This window comes from Nelumbo nucifera, chromosome 4 (genome assembly GCF_055504915.1).
Source record: "Nelumbo nucifera cultivar China Antique chromosome 4, China Antique-T2T, whole genome shotgun sequence".
Lineage (NCBI taxonomy): Eukaryota > Viridiplantae > Streptophyta > Magnoliopsida > Proteales > Nelumbonaceae > Nelumbo > Nelumbo nucifera.
This window is the reverse complement of record NC_142652.1, coordinates 20,715,279-20,735,845: the sequence shown is the minus strand read 5'-3', so window position 1 is coordinate 20,735,845 and position 20,567 is coordinate 20,715,279. Positions and strand designations below refer to the sequence as shown.

Sequence of the window (20,567 nt, the reverse complement as noted above, 5' to 3'; positions counted from 1 at the left end):
TTCAAAATATATCCAAGACTTCAAGTAACCAAAAGATGTGACTAATCTTTGCATTCAAACTCTTTATTTATGGGAATGGACGAGGAATCCTTGTGAAACATGGGTGTGAAACCCTAGAGCCGCCCCCTCCTCATTCTCCATGGTGAATCCCAATGGGGATCCATCCTCCTACAAAGAAAACCATGTTTGCCTCCATACTCTTGAAGCTCTCCCCTCTCTGAAAAAAAAAAGGAAATCTCCTCATATTCCCATTGTTAACACTACACTTAATCAAAGAGAACAACCTACTATTGTTTTCCCAAAAGAGGTATCGTGACAGTCATATGAATTGTTTAAATGGGCTCTCATTAAGGGTATCAATGAAGCGGTTATGGATTGGATGTTGTCCAGTCCAAAATTAATTTGGATGGATTGGATGGACCAACAAGGCATATTGGATTGGACCAACCCAATCCAAAATATTTATTAGATTAGATTGGACCTGGTACATCTGTAATAAATTTATATTGGATTGGGTTGGATTAAACCAATATCTAGGCCATTGATATAAGATGGAATATGTGTCAATGAACCGAATTTGGGTTAAATCCAATCTAAATCAAAATGAATTTGAACAGATTAGACAGTCTGGACATTGAATTGGACCGGTCCAAATTGGTCCAAAACATTCATTGGACTGGATTGGACCTGATCCATTTATAATGGACTGACATTGGAGTACTGGATCGGATTGGACCAAATCCAGTCCAATTGACACCCCTAGCTCTCATCCGCAAGTGCATGCATGGCCGACCCTCTCACTGCTAGAACCACAGGATTTTATTTGCAAATCCTTTATGATAAAGAATAAGATTTGGGTCGCAATGTTGGACGCCAAGAACATCTTGATTCATTTTGCGGAGGAAGATCTTCACAATCTTTGGTTGAGAGAAGCCTTCAAGGTCAGATCTTTTATTGATCGACTTTTCAAATGGGTCCCGAATTTTAAATCTAGTTGGGAACCATCTATTCTTCCAATTTGGATTAATTTTCCTTATTTGCCTATGAAAGGTTCCACATAGCCATCGTCATATTGTTGTTACCTCAACTATATATGGGAATGTCACATTTAGGTATATGGGTGCTATTTTGATAGATTCTGATCCCAATCCAATGACGAACAACGATATATATTAGGTCTCCTATGGCTCTCGAGTCTTATGGGAAAGACACATGTATTATTGAAGTTACATATGACTTGTTTAATCTGATGATTTTGGATGATCTATGTTTGTGAGAATCTGATTCTCGTGGATTGATAAGGAAATATGGGCTAGTGTGTTGTAGGCACATCTTTCACAACAATGCTGAAGAAACTAGCTTCGTTAAGCACTGTTATGAGGAAGATCCTCATAAGGAAGCAGCAACAGAGTAGAAGAATTGGCGAGCTCTTAGCAAGAAGTCAGTAATTCAACAAATTTTAGTTTCCTGCTTTCTTCTAAACCAATATTTGCATGATCAAGACAAAGATCATGCGTGTGGGCTGAAGGACGAGGAAATTGGTGGTGGTCTGCCTAAAGGATGGTAAATGACTAGAAGGTCGGGTGGTGAAGGCAAAGGTGAGGGCTAGAGTGTGAAGAAGGGGATAGTGGAGGAGATAAGAATTAGGGGTGATCATTTCAGCCTGGTCCAGAAATTTTGGGTTTGGGCTTAGGTTTTGTGTTCAAGTCCAGCCCGGGCCCAGGCCTGCAAATTTTAGGGCCGGGCTTGCACTTAATACATCAAGCCCAGCACGGGTCTGGCCTGGCCTGGCCTGCATATATTTAAGCTTACACATTTTGTGTATAATGTATACATGCTATTTTACATTATATTATATATTTTATATATAAATATTATAACATGACATGTATAATTTATATTATATGTAATATTTTATATTATATAATGTATAAAATAAGTTTATATGCATGTTATGTTATTTAATATATAGATATTTAATGTTTTATATATGAGGGACATTGGCTCGGAATTAGGCCTGGCTTGGCCTGAGTCCGTATAGACTTGGGCTAGGGCTTATGTTTCAGGCTCAGAACCCCGGGCCGGGCCAGGCCTAGGCCTAAGCTATAGCCCTTATCATAAGTGCAAAGCCCAGCTCGGGCCCAGCCTGGCCCGGTCCATGATCACCCCTAACAAGAATGCTAGGGTTCTAGTAGGGATCTTGGAATGATCTCGTGTTGGGGGGATTTGAACCTCTCCTATCTATAAAGGAAGAGGAACCAACTATAAAAGGAAAAGAGGAAAAATGATGGAGGGAACTTTCTTGTTTCGAAAAGGTAGTTAGAGTTTGTTATATCTAAGACGGGTAAGCAATTCAAGGTTTCACCACGTCTATGAGAATATCCTAAGATCAGGACTTCCTGCCTATAAATCTGCATGTGAGCATGTTTGTAGCTGCAACCCCTTCTAAAGTTTATTTGTGGTTGCATGGTGTGGCATCTCTCACAAAAGCGTCTAAGTGTATGAGAACAACATCATGAATGACCCATTGTTATGGTTGCATAGCACGTTGTTTTCATAACCTTTTTGTATGTTGGGTCAGGTAACAAGGTGGATGCAATAGCATGAACTCTATTTGCATATGCAGTGTTGAACCAGCCCAGGTTTCCTACTCACTTTTCCTATTCACTTTCTATCTGTCATAAGAGATGTGTAGCAGCAATTCACAGCGGATAGAGAGTGGGTAGAAAATGTGAGTAAGAAATCCCGAGTGGCGTTGGAACGTGCAACTCTGCGTTTTTGATTCCCAAATATGCGATTCACACTTGTTATGGTGGTAGTCATAACCTCCATCACAGGCTTTTCTGCATTGGAATTGCCTACATGTACTTACAATGACCACCCATTCAAGAAATATATTATAGCCAAGGTCATGGAGAAACGTAAGGAATATAGACATACTTAGGTCAATAAGAACAATCAAAGCCATAACACCCACCACTCCCTCCTACAGAAAATGATAACATGATTTATCAAAAGACTTCCAATGACCTAGGGTTTGTTCTGTTATGTGGTTGGAAAAAGGTGTGGCTTATCTTAGAACACACAATTCTAAGTATGGTGTCTTCTAAAACCATTGCACCATGCATTTTGTATGTTGTATAGTGTGATGTGTTCTCCTATAAAACACATTAAATGATACGTTCTACATTGTGGTGTGTTTTTAATGGGATATGTTAACGCATGACACTTATACAACATAAATTGATACTAATACGATTGATAAGACATCAATACATATATTTTCAACATATGTACGTGTTATACACGAGTCGCATTTAACAATTAACCAAAATAAATTTTGAAATTAATTTATTCTGATAAAGCATCATAAAATAATTATAAACAATAAAAAAGTATAAGTAAAAGTAATAAAAATAATTATTAAAATATATTAATTGTAATAAAAATAATTTAAGTAAATCTAATAAAAACTATTTGATCATAATTTAGGATGATTTAATAATTAATTAAACATAATAAAAGTAATTATTATTTACTGAAAATAAAATACTAGAACTAAAAGAGTCATAAACCGACTGGTGGAAGCTTATTTGGAATAACGGGTTGAGAAGCATGGAATTTGATAGGACATTGAGCATGGGTGTGACTCGTTCCCAAACACTAGAACGTGCCACAAGCCCACAAGCTTAAACCAATGTCATTTTGTGTGTTCCGCTTTGAAATAGAATGGGATAAGAATCTACCACGTTACTGAAAGCCGCCCTGATAGATAAGTTGGTAACTGTCTGAACTTTGAAGTAGGGGTGATTATTTGTTTGGCTCAGAAATTCTGGGCTTGGCTTTTGTGTTCATGTGCGGCTTGGGCTTAATACTTTAAGCTCGGCCTAGGCCTGGCTTAATTTGTATATATTTAAATTTATACATTTTGTGTATAATGTATATATATTATTTTACATTATATTATATTATATATAAATATTATAACATGATATGTATAATTTATATTATATGTAATATTTTATATTATATAATAAATAAAATAAGTTTATGCATGTTATATCATTTAATATATAGATATGTAATGTTTTATATATGAGTGACATTGTCCCGAAATCAAGCCCGATTTAGTCCAAATTCATATAGACTTAGGATACGACTTATGTTTCAGGTTCGGAACCCTAGGCTGGGTTGGGCCTAGATCTAAACTATAATTTTCATCATAAGTGCAAAACCCGACTCGACCCATAATCACCCTTACTTTGAAAGCATGGGATCAAATATGCATAATTATAAGTTATCTACGTTAAGGCCAGTGGAAAACCTTGGACCTCAAAATACATGCCACCCTTTCCATCCCCACCCCTTAATCCTATAAACGTGTAATATGTAATAGCACCAAAAAATAATAATAATAATAATAACACACACATGGCTTTTGTGTGTATGATAGTATGGTCCACAATATCAACAACTATTTTGGGACATGGTGGAGTGGCACCAAAACGGGGTCATTCCACCACCTAGATATATGCATGTCGGTATAACTAAAACCATTCTTTAGAAAATAGGATCGGATTGGTCGATTGGATTGATTGAATCGTGACCCGGGACTTTGGCTGTTTGGTCATATCATAATAATCGCATTTGATAAAATATTGGTGAAATTTGGCTAATCGATCGGTTTAAATGGAAAACCGACAAACCAATCCTGATTTTGCGAAACCACCCAGGTCCTTTAAGAATTAAAGTTTTAAAATGTGTTTAGTAAGATTTAAATCCACGATTTCTAATTTTTATATATTGTTTAATTATCATTAATTTATTTTTTTATTTGTATTAATTAATGATACTTTATTTTAAAGAAAATATAAATTAAGAGATTTTAAATTTAGTCATTTGCTTTAAAAATTAAGGAAATTGCCATCTATCTATCATATTTAAATATATTAAAAGTTACAACATATATTATATATAATATTTATATGACCCGTAGTATATATATGTATATACCATGTCATCACGGTTCAACCCCAGTTGAACATCTGACCCATGAACCTCTCCCTTCTCTCATTCTATGCCTAGTCTGGTTTTCTGAACATTGACCAAAACCATTATGATTCGACCAATATGTATTCACACACTTAAAGCCGTGATCATTAGATGCTTGTTTAAATCAGTGTGATGTAGTATGTAGGATTGAAGGTTGAATTAGTCTTGTGATTGAAAAAAAAAAAAAAGAATTCAGCTTTGAATATATGCACACATCCATGCATATATGTAATTGTGTCGACAAATTCGAACTTAGAAGGCAAAGTGTCTATAAACCGAGATTAAAAAAAGGTAACAAGAAGTTAACAAAATTTGGCCAATCCAATTACAAGGGTTGGGATTCAACAACTTAAGTGATCTATAATTAGGGGTGTTAATGGACCGATTTTGGGTTGGATTCCGTCCAAATCAAAATCCATTTTGACAGATTGGACGGACCAATAAGACATAATGAATTTTGACAGACTAGATAGACCAATATGACGTATTGGATTGGACCTGGTCCGTCCATAATAAATTTATATTGAGTTGAGCCAATATCTGATCCATTGATAGAAGATAAGAACATAGGTGTTGTTGAAGTTTGGCCTGCCATAGAATTCTGTCTTGTTCGTTGACTGTAGAGTAAAGTAGACAGCAAGAAGTAGGAGAGGAAAGAAGAAAAGAGAGAAGAGAGAAAAGAGAGAAAGGCTGGTTCGAATTAGGGAAAAAAGTTAATCCCTTGATTCGGCCAGACCTGTTATTATATTATTAACTTATTGGAAAAGACTTGAGTGCCCTTCTTTAAGTAAGAGGCACTTGAACTAATATAACAATACACATCAGCATTCTCAACAAGTACAAAGACTAAAATACCCCTTCACTAACACCACTAACACTCCCCCTCAAGCTGGTGAGTATATATCATATAATCCCAGCTTGTTACATATGTAGTCCACTCTCCCCCGACTCAAGCCTTTTGTAAACAAGTCTGCCCACTGGTTTCCCGTACTAACATATGCAGTTTCTATCACCCCATTCAGCACCTTCTCTCTCACAAAATGACAGTCAACTTCGATGTGCTTGGTTCTTTCATGAAACACTGGATTGGAAGAGATATGAACCGCTGCCTGATTGCCACAATAGAGCTTCATTGGAGTACTGATGTCATATCCTATCTCCTGTAGAAGGTTCCTCAGCCACACTAGTTCACAAGCAGTATGTGCCATGGCCCTATATTCTGCTTCTGCACTGCTTCTTGCCACAACTGTTTGCTTCTTACTTTTTCATGTTACCAGGTTACCCCCCAGAAAGGTGCAATAGCCTGTGGTAGATCGTCTATCAGACATAGAACCTGCCCAATCAGCATCGGTGTATCCTTCTACTACCAGTTTTCCACCACTTCTGTACAGCAAACCACGACCAGGAGCTCCTTTCAGATACCTCACAATCCTTAGCACTGCATTCCAATGTGGGACCAAAGGTTTCTGCATGAACTGACTCACCACACTAACCGCAAATGAAATATCTGGCCGAGTAATGGTTAGATAGTTTAGTTTGCCTACAAGTCGTCGGTATCTGCCAGGCTCTTCAAACACTTCACCTATATCACTGCTCAGCCTCGTATTTGTTTCCATAGGTGTCTTAGCCGGTTTGGTACCCAACAATCCTGTTTCTTCCAGTAAATCAAGCACATATTTCCTCTGGCACAAATTAATGCCATGCTTAGATCTTGCTACCTCTATGCCCAAAAAGTATTTCAACTTGCCAAGGTCCTTTGTCTGAAAGTGTTCCTGTAGGAATGCCTTCAATCTGGCAATGCCCATTTTATCATTCCCAATCACAACGATATCATCCACATACACCACCAATATTATTTTACCTGCCGAAGAGTCAAGACTGAAGACAGAGTGATCAACTTGGCACTGTTTCATACCAAACTTCTTGACCACCTCACTGAACCTACCAAACCATGCTCGAGGGGACTGTTTAAGTCCATAAATATCCTTCTTAAGTCTGCATACCTTACCATCCTCCCCCTGAGCAACAAACCCGGGTGGTTGCTCCATGTAGACCTCCTCGAGCAAATCCCCATGCAAAAAGGCATTTTTGATATCGAGCTAATGGAGAGGCCAATCAGACATAGCTGCAAGAGAGATGACGACACGAACTGACCCTATCTTAGCAACCGGGGAGAACGTCTCCGTGTAGTCAATGCCATAGGTTTGGGAGTACCCTTTGGCAACCAGCTGCGCCTTCAGGCGCTCAACACGACCATCTGGCAAGTACTTAACACTATACACCCACTTACAACCGACAGCCTGCTTCCCAGGAGGAAGAGTGGTGAGATCCCAAGTGTGATTATGATGCAAAGCAGAGAGCTCTTCTTCCATAGCACGGCACCACTCTGGAGAGGTAAGGGCTTCCTGGACATCCTTAGGAACAACCACGGAGGATAACAAAGATATGAACTGGCGATGGGAAGCGGAGAGGTGGGTAAGTGAAACAAAATTGGAAATAGGGTGAAGGGTGCAAGTACGCTTACCTTTCCGTAAGGCAACAGGAAGATCTAGGTCGGAGGCTGGTGTCGGAGCTGGAGCTGGATCTGTCGATGGTGATGAAGCTGGAGGAGCTGCAGCCGGTACACGTGGGCGATGTGTATACACGCGACAGATGGGTGGACGGTCAACCAATGGTGGCACCGGAGGCAAGGACGTAGGCATGACTGGAACCAGAGGAGGTGGATCAGCCACAGGAAGAGGAAGAGGAGGTGGTGATGTGGGGGAAGCAGTAGCACCGGACCCCACGAAGAACGGAGTAGACTCGAAGAATGTAACATCAACACATACCAAGGAACGACGAGAACTAGGATGATAACACTTGTACCCTTTCTGAGTTCGGGAATAACCAAGGAAGATACACTTCACGGAACGTGCATCTAACTTGTTAGTCCCGGGACTCAGATTATGAACGAAGCAGACACACCCAAATACCCGAGGAGAAAGCGGAAACGGAGACATGTTGGGGAATAAGACACTAAAAGGAGAACGACCATCAAGGATAGACGTGAGCATCCGATTAATTAAGAAACAAGAGGTGAGCATTGCATCGCTCCAAAAAGTTTTGGGAACATTCATGTGGTCCATGAGGGAGCGTGTCGTTTCTACAAGATGGCGGTTCTTTCTCTCAGCAACCCCATTTTGTTGCGGAGTATAGGTACATGAAGTTTGGTGTATAATGCCATGTTGGTCCAAGTATTCTCGAAAAGATGAAGACAAGTATTCACGACCATTATCAGAACGGAAAATTTTGATGTGAACACCAAATTGATTGCGGATCTCAGCATAAAATTTCTGGAAGATGGAAAATAATTCACTTCTTTCTTTCATTAAATAGAGCCATGTCATTCTTGAACAGTCATCAACAAAAATAACAAAATATCGGTATCCATTATATGACATCACTTTATAAGGACCCCAAACATCTGAATGAATTAAAGAAAAAAGACTCGACACACGGTTATCGACCCTAGAACGAAAGGGAACACGATGGTGTTTCCCAAATTGACAAGACTCACAATCTAAAACAGAAAGTTGACTCAATGAAGGGACTAAGGACTGCAACACTTTCAGCGAAGGATGACCAAATCTACAGTGCCACTAGAGAGGAGAAATGGATGACTGAAGAGCCGTTGACGTTCGTCCACCACCATCAAGATAATACAGTCCACCGGCTTCATGCCCTCTACCAATCTTCATCCCCGTCTTGAGATCCTAAAAAACACACATAGAAGGGTAAAAAGTGATGGAGCACTTAAGGGACTTGGTCAGCTTACTAACAGACATAAGATTAAATGGAAGCTTAGGTACATATAAAACAGAGGATAGGGATACAGGGTCTAGGTCAACATTACCAACACCACAGATAGATGACGTTGAGCCATTAGCAAGGGTAACAGATTGTGATGTTGAGCAATGAGTGAGAGATGAAAACACACCTGGAGTTCCCGTCATGTGATCGGAGGCTCCAGAGTCAATAATCCAGGGGTTGGGTGTGGATGCCAAACAAGCCATACCTGAGTGTGCAAAGGAAGCTGTGTTCTGCTGCGACTTGGATTGAACAAACCTCTCATACTCATCACGAGGAACACTCACTATCTCCTTGCCTGGACCATCTGAGGGAGTAGAAGGCATCGGGTCAGCTGACCGTTTCTCCTGTGTAGAGCTGAAACTGGTGTCACTAGTCATGGCATGGTTGGCCCACGTCGAGGGAGGACCATGTAAGTCATAGCAGTAGTTAATGGTATGTCCATCCAAACCACAGTGAGTACACTTCCGTGGACCCGAGCCACGTCCTCTACCACGAGCTCCCCCTGAATCTCTGCCTCCAGTACGACCACCACCACGGATATGTGTAGATCCACCACTACCACTCCTGCTAGGCTGGGTTCCTCGAGTCCCACTTCTGCCATCTCGGCCTCTTGACACTGCAAATGCTGATTTATCGGAGACATTAGAGTCCATAGATCCAATGGAAGCTCTCCGAAGACGAGCAAACACCTCCTCTAAAGATGGAAGAGCAGATCCCCCTAGTATCTGGGCTCGTACTGGTTCATACTCAGACTTCAGCCCCACCAGAAACCGTGTCACATCAAGCTGCTCTCGCTGTTGCTGTTGAACTTTGACATCCGAAGTGAGAGGATGATAGACATTTAACTCATTACGGATATTCCTCACATTGGCATAATACTCCTCAAGGCTCTGATTTCCCTGTTACAGATTGAAGTATTCCTGATACAGTTGATATACCCTAGTGGTATTATCCTGACCTGAATACAGTTTCTTAGCATGATCCCACACCTCTTTGGCTGTGTCAAGAAACATGAAGTTCACACTGATTTTGGGTTCCATACTGTTCCACAACCATGTAATGATCTATGCATCTTCCTGTTCCCAGTCTTCATACTCTTGAGAATTAGCGGGGGGTTTCTCCTCTCTTATATGCTTCACTTTCTTCTTCGCCTTCAGAAAAACCTCTACAGACTTGGCCCAAGGGACATAATTCTCTCCATTCAGTTTAATGGAGGTCATTTGGACATTCAGGTAGTCAGTAGATATCATGACACTAGGTTTACTATCACTGTTATCTACCATTGCCGAACTCCCTTAGTTCTGAGCACTGAATTAGGAGCACTACACACTGCACACTACACACAGACACTTCACCGAAATCTGCACACTGATTTCAACAGCTGAGAACTGCAACACCACAAACCCTACTCACCGAAATCTGTACACTGATTTCAGCAGTATTAAATGCTGAAAGCTACAACACCACAACCCCTACTCACCGAGGTCTACACACTGATTTCAGCGATATCAAAAGCTGAAAACCACACTTGTAACACCACCAACATTAATCCACAACTATAGGAAGCTTCACCATTCAGTAGACACTATTGCCATTCGAATCACACACAAACCAGAATAAACCCTAGCATACTGCAATCTGAAAACCCATCATGCGAACTGTACTACACGTTTCATGTATTCCATAACAAAAAAAATATATATAAAAAAAACTTTACCTCATCGCCTGAAGGCCAACCATACGAAGGGCTGAGACACCACTGCACCACACGTACCAGCCCTAACTAGGGCTTAGAAACCACAGCAACCAATCACCAACGACACAATCGGAGGCATAGAGACCTCCTAGGGAAGAGGGCGATCACTCCTTTTCAGCCCTTTTCCCAGTCTCCAACTCACAACTGAGAACCCCAAGTGAAACCCTAATTCGAATGCGCAGAAGGCAGAATTCTAGCAAGTCTGATTTGGTGAACCTAGCTCTGATACCATGTTGAAGTTTGGCCTGCCATAGAATTCTGTCTTGTTCGTTGACTGTAGAGTAAAGTAGACAGCAAGAAGTAGGAGAGGAAAGAAGAAAAGAGAGAAGAGAGAAAAGAGAGAAAGGCTGGTTCGAATTAGGAAAAAAAGTTAATCCCTTGATTCGGCCAGACCTGTTATTATATTATTAACTTATTGGAAAAGACTTGAGTGCCCTTCTTTAAGTAAGAGGCACTCGAACTAATATAACAGTGCACATCAGCATTCTCAACAAGTACAAAGACTGAAATACCCCTTCACTAACACCACTAACAGGTGTCAATGGACCAGGTTTGAGTTGAAACCAATCTAAATTAATAGGAATTTGAAACAGATTGAACAGTCTCTAGATTGGTCCAAATTGGTCCAAAATATTTATTGGACTGGATTGAACCAGGTCCATTTGTAATGGACTCACATTGGACTAGACCGGATTGGACCAAATTCAGTCCAATTAACACCCCTATCTATAACTGCCTCAGTTTGACCCATCTTGCATTTCTCGAATCGCCAGAGACATCCTAAACCAATGTTCAAAATACAAAGTATACCCCGATATACCAGAAGCAGAAGGTGCGTATTGAGGGTTTTGAACAATGCATTGCAATTTTTGTTTTCAAATATGCGAAAAAATTTTAAAACCTAATATTTTAAAATACAGAAGCGTGACGCAAAGCATTCCACTACCTAGAGGTATGAGATGTAGTTTATAACACAAAAGACATAAGCCTTATGCCTCCTTAAGAGGAGGGGGTTAGGAGGAGGCTGAAGAGGAAGAAAGGATCTAATTTTTTTATTTATTTTTAATAAAAAATATTTTATATTAAGAAGAATAAAGATGCATAACATGAGTGAAAAAGAAAGAGAGGTGTCATATAAAAATAGAGGCAAGCGAACAAAACGAGCTAAAACAAAAAACTATCGTAGCACAGGTCTTTTAAAACATTGGTCCTAGATAGTTCATTTTTCCCTTGACATTATCGTACCACAGGGCGTCTATGACCTTAGATGTATTGCAACAAAGCAAAAGACTTATTTAATTGTTTCAGGGAAAATGTAGATTGCAAGTTCAATATCTAACTTGTGATTTAATTGTATATCGTAGCAGATATTGATTTAATTGTTTGGGATAATTTTAAATTTCGATTTATCTTTTTAGTTTGATTTTCTGAATTGTAAAAGTCAAATCAAACTGTAAAGCAACACATATATTAATATATAAATATAATATTTTTCTAAATCCCACCAACAGAATGATCCAAACTGTATTAGAAACCAGACCAACTTGTAATAAAACAGTTAGGTATGATTTGGTTTATACACTAAAATGATTTAATTTGGTATGAGATCTTCTCCAAACCGGATGTGCACCTCTGCTTGCAGTCCTAAGCACGTGTATTGTCATTTGAACCCACGTGACACCAAATCTCTTACTCATCAACGTGTCAACCGGATAGGATTTTTCAATCTTTAGCCAGTTAGGAAGAGTCCAGATCTGCTGACAACACATATTGCTAACTACGTTTTAGGGGTGGATTCAAGTTGAGCTGAGTTGAATATTTGGTTATTTGAGTTCGGCTTGCTGAAACTATGTCAGTCTCGAGTTCGACTACAAATCAAATTTTTTCTATAAAATAAAAAATATACATATACAAATATTTATTTATTTTATACACAAAAAATTAAGAATTATAAAAATTATTTATTATTATACATATAAGAAATAAAAATATACATATAAAAATGCTTTTATTTTACATTCAAAAAATAAGAATTACAAAAGTTATTTACTATTATACATAAAAATAAAAATATTATATATAAAATAAAAATTATTTATTATATATATATATATATGTATATAATAAAAACATTTATTTATTATACTAGCTTCACGAACCTCACAAACCGAGTTTCACTGGATTCAAGCTCGGCTCGATTGGTAAACAAACGTATATCGAACTTGAAGTGATCTTTTCAGAAGCCAAACTTAAATAACTTGAAGCCACCCCTACCACGCGCTCAACGTGCGGCTTGATGAGCGTGGCCAGCAGATCCGAACTCACTAAGAAGGTTAAGTCACGGCCCAGGATTGTGAAGAAGGCCCATTTCTGTCGGGATAATTGCTATGAGCCGGACAAGACCCATAGCTTGTTTGAATTGGGACCGGCTCCTAACAGCCACATCTTTGGGAACATCGGAGCGGGATCTGCTCTTCACACATCGGCGCCTCGCAGAAACATCCACCGTGCATTAGGAATATCTCGAGAAATGTTCTCAATGCATGATAGGATGTACGTGTGAGGTCGATGTGAGGCGCCATGTGTTAGGAGCAGATCCGGTGTCGGGAACATCTCCCGATGTGCGGCTGGTACATGCATCCCTTGACCCTTAATTCCATTTGGTAAATGTCAATGAAGCTACTGATGGCGGGAATCCGTTAATCCGGTGGTAGTGTTGTAAAATGTACTGTAAAGGAAGGGCCAAAGACACAGAGCAATAGTGGTACAGATTTCTCTTCCTTCCAATATCTAACTGGATATAGGTGGGTTCTCTTCCTTCCTGCCTGCGTTCAGCATATGGGTTTCAATTTTTGCGTGACAGAAAGAACAGAAAAATTTTACTAGCACAGAAGGAAAATGCTGAAAGCTACAAGAGGAGTGACATCAGTGGAGGGAACTTTGGAGAAAAATCGACTCAACAATGGACTTCACAGCTTCAACTGTAAGTTGTGTACATTTATCTTCGATAGTGTCTGTGTTTTATCAGTCCTTTAATTGAGAATACGAAAATAAAACACTGGATGAGTTTCTGTTTCTGCTGTTGATTTACGTAAAAGAAGATGGATTTTTGACTGGGTATTGTGGAGTTTTGGGTCTTGTGATTAATGGGTTTGCTTTCGGTTTCTTGTTCTCTCACTTATCTGGACATTTGTGGGTTGATATCTGGAAGTATGTTAAATTAATGGTGAGAGTGCTACATGGTTGGTTGTTTCGAATATTGATATCCTCGTAATCAATACATGTAATTAGTTCGAACCGGGTAATGTAAGATTATTTTTGTGTCGATACTTCACTTATTTATACTTATAAATTACAATAAAATCGATCTTGGTTATATTGTTGTGCTTGTTTTTTCTTCAAAAAAGAAGAAGGATTAACATGGAATATATAGGTAATCTTTACTTTTTTTTCCCCTCAAAGAAGCGCTTTCATGCTTATACCATGGAATTGCATATATGTTTTAAGTTCTTCCAATCCCATCTACCAGCTAGAGCTGCAAATGGCAACTGATTGTCCGAATTCGAATTCGACCCCATTAAGGGTGATTCATCTGAATTCAACCTGCTTATAATTGGATTGGATCAAATATGGATCTACCCCTATACATTGCGATATATCCGATTTGATTGGACTTAATATGTATGCTCACTATACTTAAAATTTATATTGTATCTATTGGTAAAGCTGGTTTGAATGTTGCGTTTTTACTAAATTGTCATAGGTTCAAGTTTAATATAAGTAATTTTCAATTCATTTTGTTTATGAAATACAATATCTAAGTCTTTTTTAGTTCACTTTACTAATAATATATAATACTTTGCTCATTTTAAGTTTAATTTATTAACAGTTATTCATATCCAATTGTAATCCAAATTCAATATAAATCTAATGGATAAGATCCAATTTGAATTCGGATATAAACAAATCAAATTTTGATATATGAATATATCTATATCTGATCCAATTTGATCCATTTGCAGCCCTACTACCTGCTTCCTCCCCTCAAGCTTTTAAGGTTGGCAAATAGGGAACATGGTTTCATTAAAATATCCGAAACAAAGAAATCTCTTTTCCTCCAAGTTCCATCTAAGGGATTGCAAGCAGTCTTTTTCTCTTCTTAATGAAAGCCAATGACTCAATGCAGTACAAAGCAGATATTTTGGATTCCATGAATTGCAACGCAATCATTCTAATTTGTTACCATAATCTTAAGTTAGCATGAATCAGATTTACAATCAAGATTGGAAAATCTTTGCTCTGCCACTCACTAACAGTTCCATCTCTTTTGCCTTCTTTGCAGGTAAACAATTATCTGGTTGCTTCATTCAATCGTCATTTGCTCGATCAAGACCAGTAGCTAAGAGTGATAAAATGGGCTCTTTGATTTATAGCACACTGCGCACAATGGAAAAACGGGACAAATTTCTGGTATAAGTCAACCATAGGTTTCCTGATCATGTTTGAGTAACTAGGACAGTGCCCATGCTTCATAAACTGCTAATGGAGTATGGTGGGCTGATGGTTTCCTTCTTACTTCTTAATGCCATTTTTCCTTTCTTATTTTAGTGTCTGTCTAACATTTTACACGTGCAAAGATTTGGAGCTTCATCCAATGATTTGAACCTATTATACTAAATATTAACTCAAGAATGTGATATACTGAAAACTTACTGTTTTAGTTTATCTGTTCTTTCATATTCCGTGTAACATTTTTTTTTCAAACATCATATTATTGTGCTAAAAGCAAAAACTCCCCTTTTTCTTGATTGGAAATATTATCAGATTTGTGCAATGAGGAGAAGAAGGGCATATTTACAGACTGATACGTATGTCCTTCTGGAGCCTGGAAAGGGTGAGGAGTTTGTCTCTGAGGAGGAGTTGAAGGCCAGGTTGAAATACTGGCTTGAAAACTGGCCTGGCAATGCATTGCCCCCTGATCTTGCAAGTTTTAAAACCATTGATGATGCTGTTTCTCACCTTGTAAAGTCTGTTTGTGAATTAGAGATAGATGGAGAAGTTGGTTCCGTCCAATGGTATGAAGTTCGGTTAGAGTGAGGAAAAATCATTTAATTAATACATCTTAGCTTAAATGATACTTTTTATTGTTATCTGTATTTCATGTATGTTCTCTGAAAACACATTGCAGTATAGTCAAGAGAAGTAACTGAGTTTCTACCATGTAATGGTGTAAAATGGTTAGGAGAAAATCACTGAGTTCTCCCATTTTGGGGCAATTGTAGTAGAATTTTGCCTTGACATGTTTTATTTATTGCACATGGATGGAGACATCCAGGACATACCTCTATTATCCTTGTTCCAAAACTGGAGTCAACGGTTCTTGTTATGTGAACCTTGGTGGGCATACGAAGCTGATGAATAAACAACTTATCTGAAAAGAGCCAACAAAAAATATCTAATATAGGATCATAGATTTCTATGGAGCACATGGTTTAACTCAAGCTACATCATTTTCAGTCACTGTGCAGTTGCAGTTTTAAGTTTTATGATCAAAATGGCACATGATTGGCAACACAATTTGCTAAATCAGGAACATAGTACACCTGGTAACTATGGTCTCCTTTGTATGATACCAACATGTTGCCCAGGAAAAGTCAGGGCATTTGGCCATGGTTTAGAAACCTTTTACTTGATCACAACTGTTATCTGATTTCAATTTTTTCAAAATACAGCCAACTAATTGGAAGTGATAATTTATTCTTTTGTGGGCTTGTGTTGTGTGGTATGTGAGACTTGTTATTCTCATGGCAAGATTAAGACACTTCTATGCAAGTCTCCCCGAGTTGAATTTGAATCATTTTCTTATGGTGGGAATTTATTAATGTTTATGGGTAATAGTTTTCATGTGGAAGTAGCAATTTTGATCCATTTGAAATGAAAGATTGGTTAGAAACCAGCCTGCCTTTGTAGATAAACTAGTAAAAAAGTTTTGATGCATGGGAAATGGAAAAAATAATTATGGGATAGAATGGGGACAGAGGGATTTCCTTAGTTGATAGGAGGGGAAGAAATCAACCATCTAGTTATGAATACCAATTCAGCCATCTTGGTTAATTGCTAGGTGAAAGAAATTTACTAATTAAAACCTTATTAGTCAAGGGAGAAGGTATGTAATTTTATTACAGTGTTAATCAACAGGGTAATTTGAATTTATCAGCTTGTTTGTAACAGTTGAGTATCTGTTTGTAATGGTTGAGTATGGGTTTGTAACAATTGAATATGGTTTGTGATAGTTGGGTCTGGATTTGTGGTAGTTTGTACTTGTTGAGTATGTGTTTTTAACAGTTGAGTATGGACTTATGGCAATAGGGTATCAACTGATACAATTACAGACTGATACATAGTTGATATTTCAAGGGTTTTAACAGTTGAGTATGGGCTTGTGACAATAGGGTATCAAGTGATACGATTACAGACTGATACATAGTTGATATTTACAATCCAGTAAGCCCGAAAATCATTATATGTCAGACCATCTTGGCTGATTCATATTGATACTTAAACTATGTCCTAAAGTATTAGGGTAGCAAGGGAAGCAGAAGCAATAGGTTAGTCATAAACTCTGAAAAAGTTTCCAATTTCGTTTCTTGAATTCTAGAATTGGTAAAAATTAGATAAATATTTGATTAAATTAAACTATAAAGCATTAAAAAAGTACAGAAAAAACTGAAGCAGAACTGCAGAAGACATTGAATTCTCTAGTACCAATATCTGGTAGAAGTTGGAAACATTATGATAAATTGGCCAACGTGTATCCATCACTAATGAACTCAAATAAGCTCAAAGGAAGAAGAGGATAAGCTATTTCAATAATTATTTTCTACCTTTGTCTCATTTTTATTTTTAAGTAATATTGCATGGCCATGTCAAATGCTAACTCTCTGTCTTCAATGTAATAGACATAGTCTTTCCGCCTCCAACACTATTACACCTTGACTGGCATAAGAGAACTGTTGATCTAATTTCAAGATTACAACTTTCTAAAAGGAAAAATCAATTAATAAAAACAGGTAAAATAGCAATAGTACGAGTAAAACAAAGATAAAGAACAGACAGAACAATTTGTCTCCAAAAGGAGAAAGCTTAGTTTTGGTGGTTATTTCATTACTAGTAAAAGTGTATGTGCGTTGCACGTGACAATATCAAATGATGATAATAGTCAACAACCAAATGACCTTACTTGTTGAACCATTAACCTATTTAACAAGGAAAATGGATTATGATTAAAGACATTAATTCATTTTTTTTATTTGTATTTTAGCCATTTCTATCTTTACTAATAATTTTTTTTTCAAACATATTTTTGTGTGATATGAAGAATATATAATATTAATGCATGTTCAGATTCTATAAAATTAATAAAAAATTCTATGTTTTTATTTTTATTATTTAATTTATGAGATGATAAAAATTATTTATTTACCAAGAGGAAATAAAATTCCAATATATTGTTTGAATATTGGTTTTTTAATATTGTGTTCAAATCAATTATTTATATATAATATATATGTTATTTATTATTTATTTATAAATATGTTATTTATATTGCATTTTTGTAAATTTTTTATATGATGGAAATAGTTGAAAAAATACTTATATTATTTTTGATTTTTTTATTTCAACTGTTATATTTTTCTTTTTCTTTTAATAATTTATTAATTTAAAAAAAAATTAAATCAGATCGTATCAGATTCGAATATCTGACATCTTAATCGGATTTGGGTTCGAATTAATATTTATGAGATCCGATTGAATCTTTGGCTTAGATCAGATTTGAGTATATCATAATTCAAATCTGATCCGATCTATTTGCATCCCTACCAAACCACTTGCCTACGACGACCTAGATAATTAAATTATTGAACCATTTGACATGGTTAGTCGGGTCATGTGTTAGACATTAATACTCTATTTTTTATCCTAATTTTTATCCCATTTCTATCATTAATGAAAATAATTCTCATTAATTACACTTTTTTATATGATGAATAAATAATATTATAGAATGTACCCAAAATTATCGAAAAATTTCTACATTTTTTAGAATTTAATGTATTTTATTGTTTAATAATAACATCCATTTGACATGGATAGTTTAACTAGTAACCACTTGGATGGAAAAACCATTTTGCTTTTTTGGTTGATTTTAAATCATGCATTCCATTTTCATCTTCAATAAAGGTAAATCTTATTTTCACATTTATATTTGTTTAATATGGTGAATATATAACAATAGAATTGTATCAAAATGATACATACAAAGCTTATATATATATATATGTTAGATCATTGACCCACCTACCATCTAGATATGGAGATGGTTTCATTTTCAAATTGATTTTAAATTTTGCATTTCATTTATATCATTGATAAAATGATTATTATTTATCATACTTATTTTTGTTTATATTATTAGTATATAATATTATAGATATGTCCAAAATTGTTTCATATTTTTTTGTACTATTCTATTTAAAAAAAAAAATATTTTTAATTATACATCATAGATTAACCTATTTGACCTGAAAGGTTGAACCACTAACCCACCCCCTAGATAGGAAGATAGTTTAATTTCCCATCGGTTTTAAGTTGTATATTTGATGTCCATCATTAATAAAATTATGTCTATTTTATCATAGTTATTTTTAATATAGCAAATATATAATAATAGAAATGTGTCCAATTTTTTTTTTTCAAAATTTTTTTTTTATATTTTTTATATTTCTAAATTTGTATTATTTATTTAAGACATCATGAAATTATCCATTTGATCCAAATGGTTGAACTACTTACCCACAACCTAGATGGAAAATATGATTTCATTTCTAGGTTTATTTTAAAAATATAAAATTTCATTCTATTAATAATTATTGTGTATGGATTTCTTAGTGGAATTTAATGATGATAAAAAAAAGTATTTTTATATTTCTAAATTTTTAGTATTTATTTATGACATCATAAAATTATCCATTTGACCCAAATGGTTGAACTACTTACCCATGACCTAGATGAAGAATATGATTTCATTTCTATGTTTATTTTAAAAATATAAAATTTTATTTTATTAATAATTAGTGTATGGATTTATTAGTGGAATTTAATGATGATAAACAAAAGTATAAATGTTGGATTCAATGAGAGAGAATGTGATTTATTTAATGACTTAAATGTGAGACTTAATGAGAGGTAATTAAATGTACTTAACGGTATTCTTTTAATTACATTTTCTGCCATTTCAATGGAGATGAACTAAATTCAAGAGGAGTATTTCAGTAAAGAAAATTCCATAAGCCAATACCTCATCATTCACACTTTTATAAGTAGTATAGATATATATTTGACATAAATCTATATCATTTAGTTTGCAAATTCCCATATTTAGGATCCATTTGATTCACAGTTGGAATGAGAACTAGAATTAGAATCCCTTAGAATCGAAAGAAGAACAGTTCTATTCCCCTCCCCTGTTTGGTTCAGACTGGAATTGGAATTAAAATTGGTTGGAATGAGATTCTCATTCCCAGGAGATGGGGAAGAAATGACCATTCCCTCAAATGGGGGAATGCCATTCCACATGAATGGGAATGGTATTCTGATTCCGCCCAACCAAACAGTTGGACCATTCCGATTCCAGTCCCCTATTCTTGCAAACCAAACACAGATGTTTGTGCAAATTTCTACTCTGAAATGTAACATTGCATTTTTAATTCAAATTAGAATGGTGAAAAAATAGTAATAAGATGGTGTTTGTTGGCATCCTTTTTTATGGAATCTAGGGATGCTACTTAGGCTAGGTTGGGTCAGGTTGATGTCAACCCAAGCCGAACCTGAGGAAAAGTGTTCCTCAAAC

At 36.4% G+C, this 20,567-nt stretch overlaps 1 protein-coding gene across 1 annotated transcript; it reads left to right on the top strand.

Annotated features, from left to right (window-relative positions):
• Window positions 1–13,406: 13,406 nt before the first annotated feature.
• Window positions 13,407–15,933, top strand: CRR7 (chlororespiratory reduction 7). The gene is made up of 3 exons (XM_010259742.3): window positions 13,407–13,640; window positions 15,000–15,127; window positions 15,482–15,933. The coding sequence occupies exons 1-3, from the start codon at window positions 13,556–13,558 to the stop codon at window positions 15,752–15,754; spliced, it is 486 nt and encodes a 161-aa protein (XP_010258044.1). The 5' UTR covers window positions 13,407–13,555; the 3' UTR covers window positions 15,755–15,933.
• The last annotated feature ends 4,634 nt before the right edge of the window (window positions 15,934–20,567 follow it).

Coding starts and splice junctions, on each gene's coding strand:
- CRR7 (XM_010259742.3), top strand. CDS start 13,556: ATGCTGAAAGCTACAAGAGGAGTGACATCAGTGGAGGGAACTTTGGAG. Junction 13,641..14,999: donor TGGACTTCACAGCTTCAACT/GTAAGTTGTGTA, acceptor CCTTCTTTGCAG/GTAAACAATTATCTGGTTGC. Junction 15,128..15,481: donor AAAAACGGGACAAATTTCTG/GTATAAGTCAAC, acceptor AAATATTATCAG/ATTTGTGCAATGAGGAGAAG.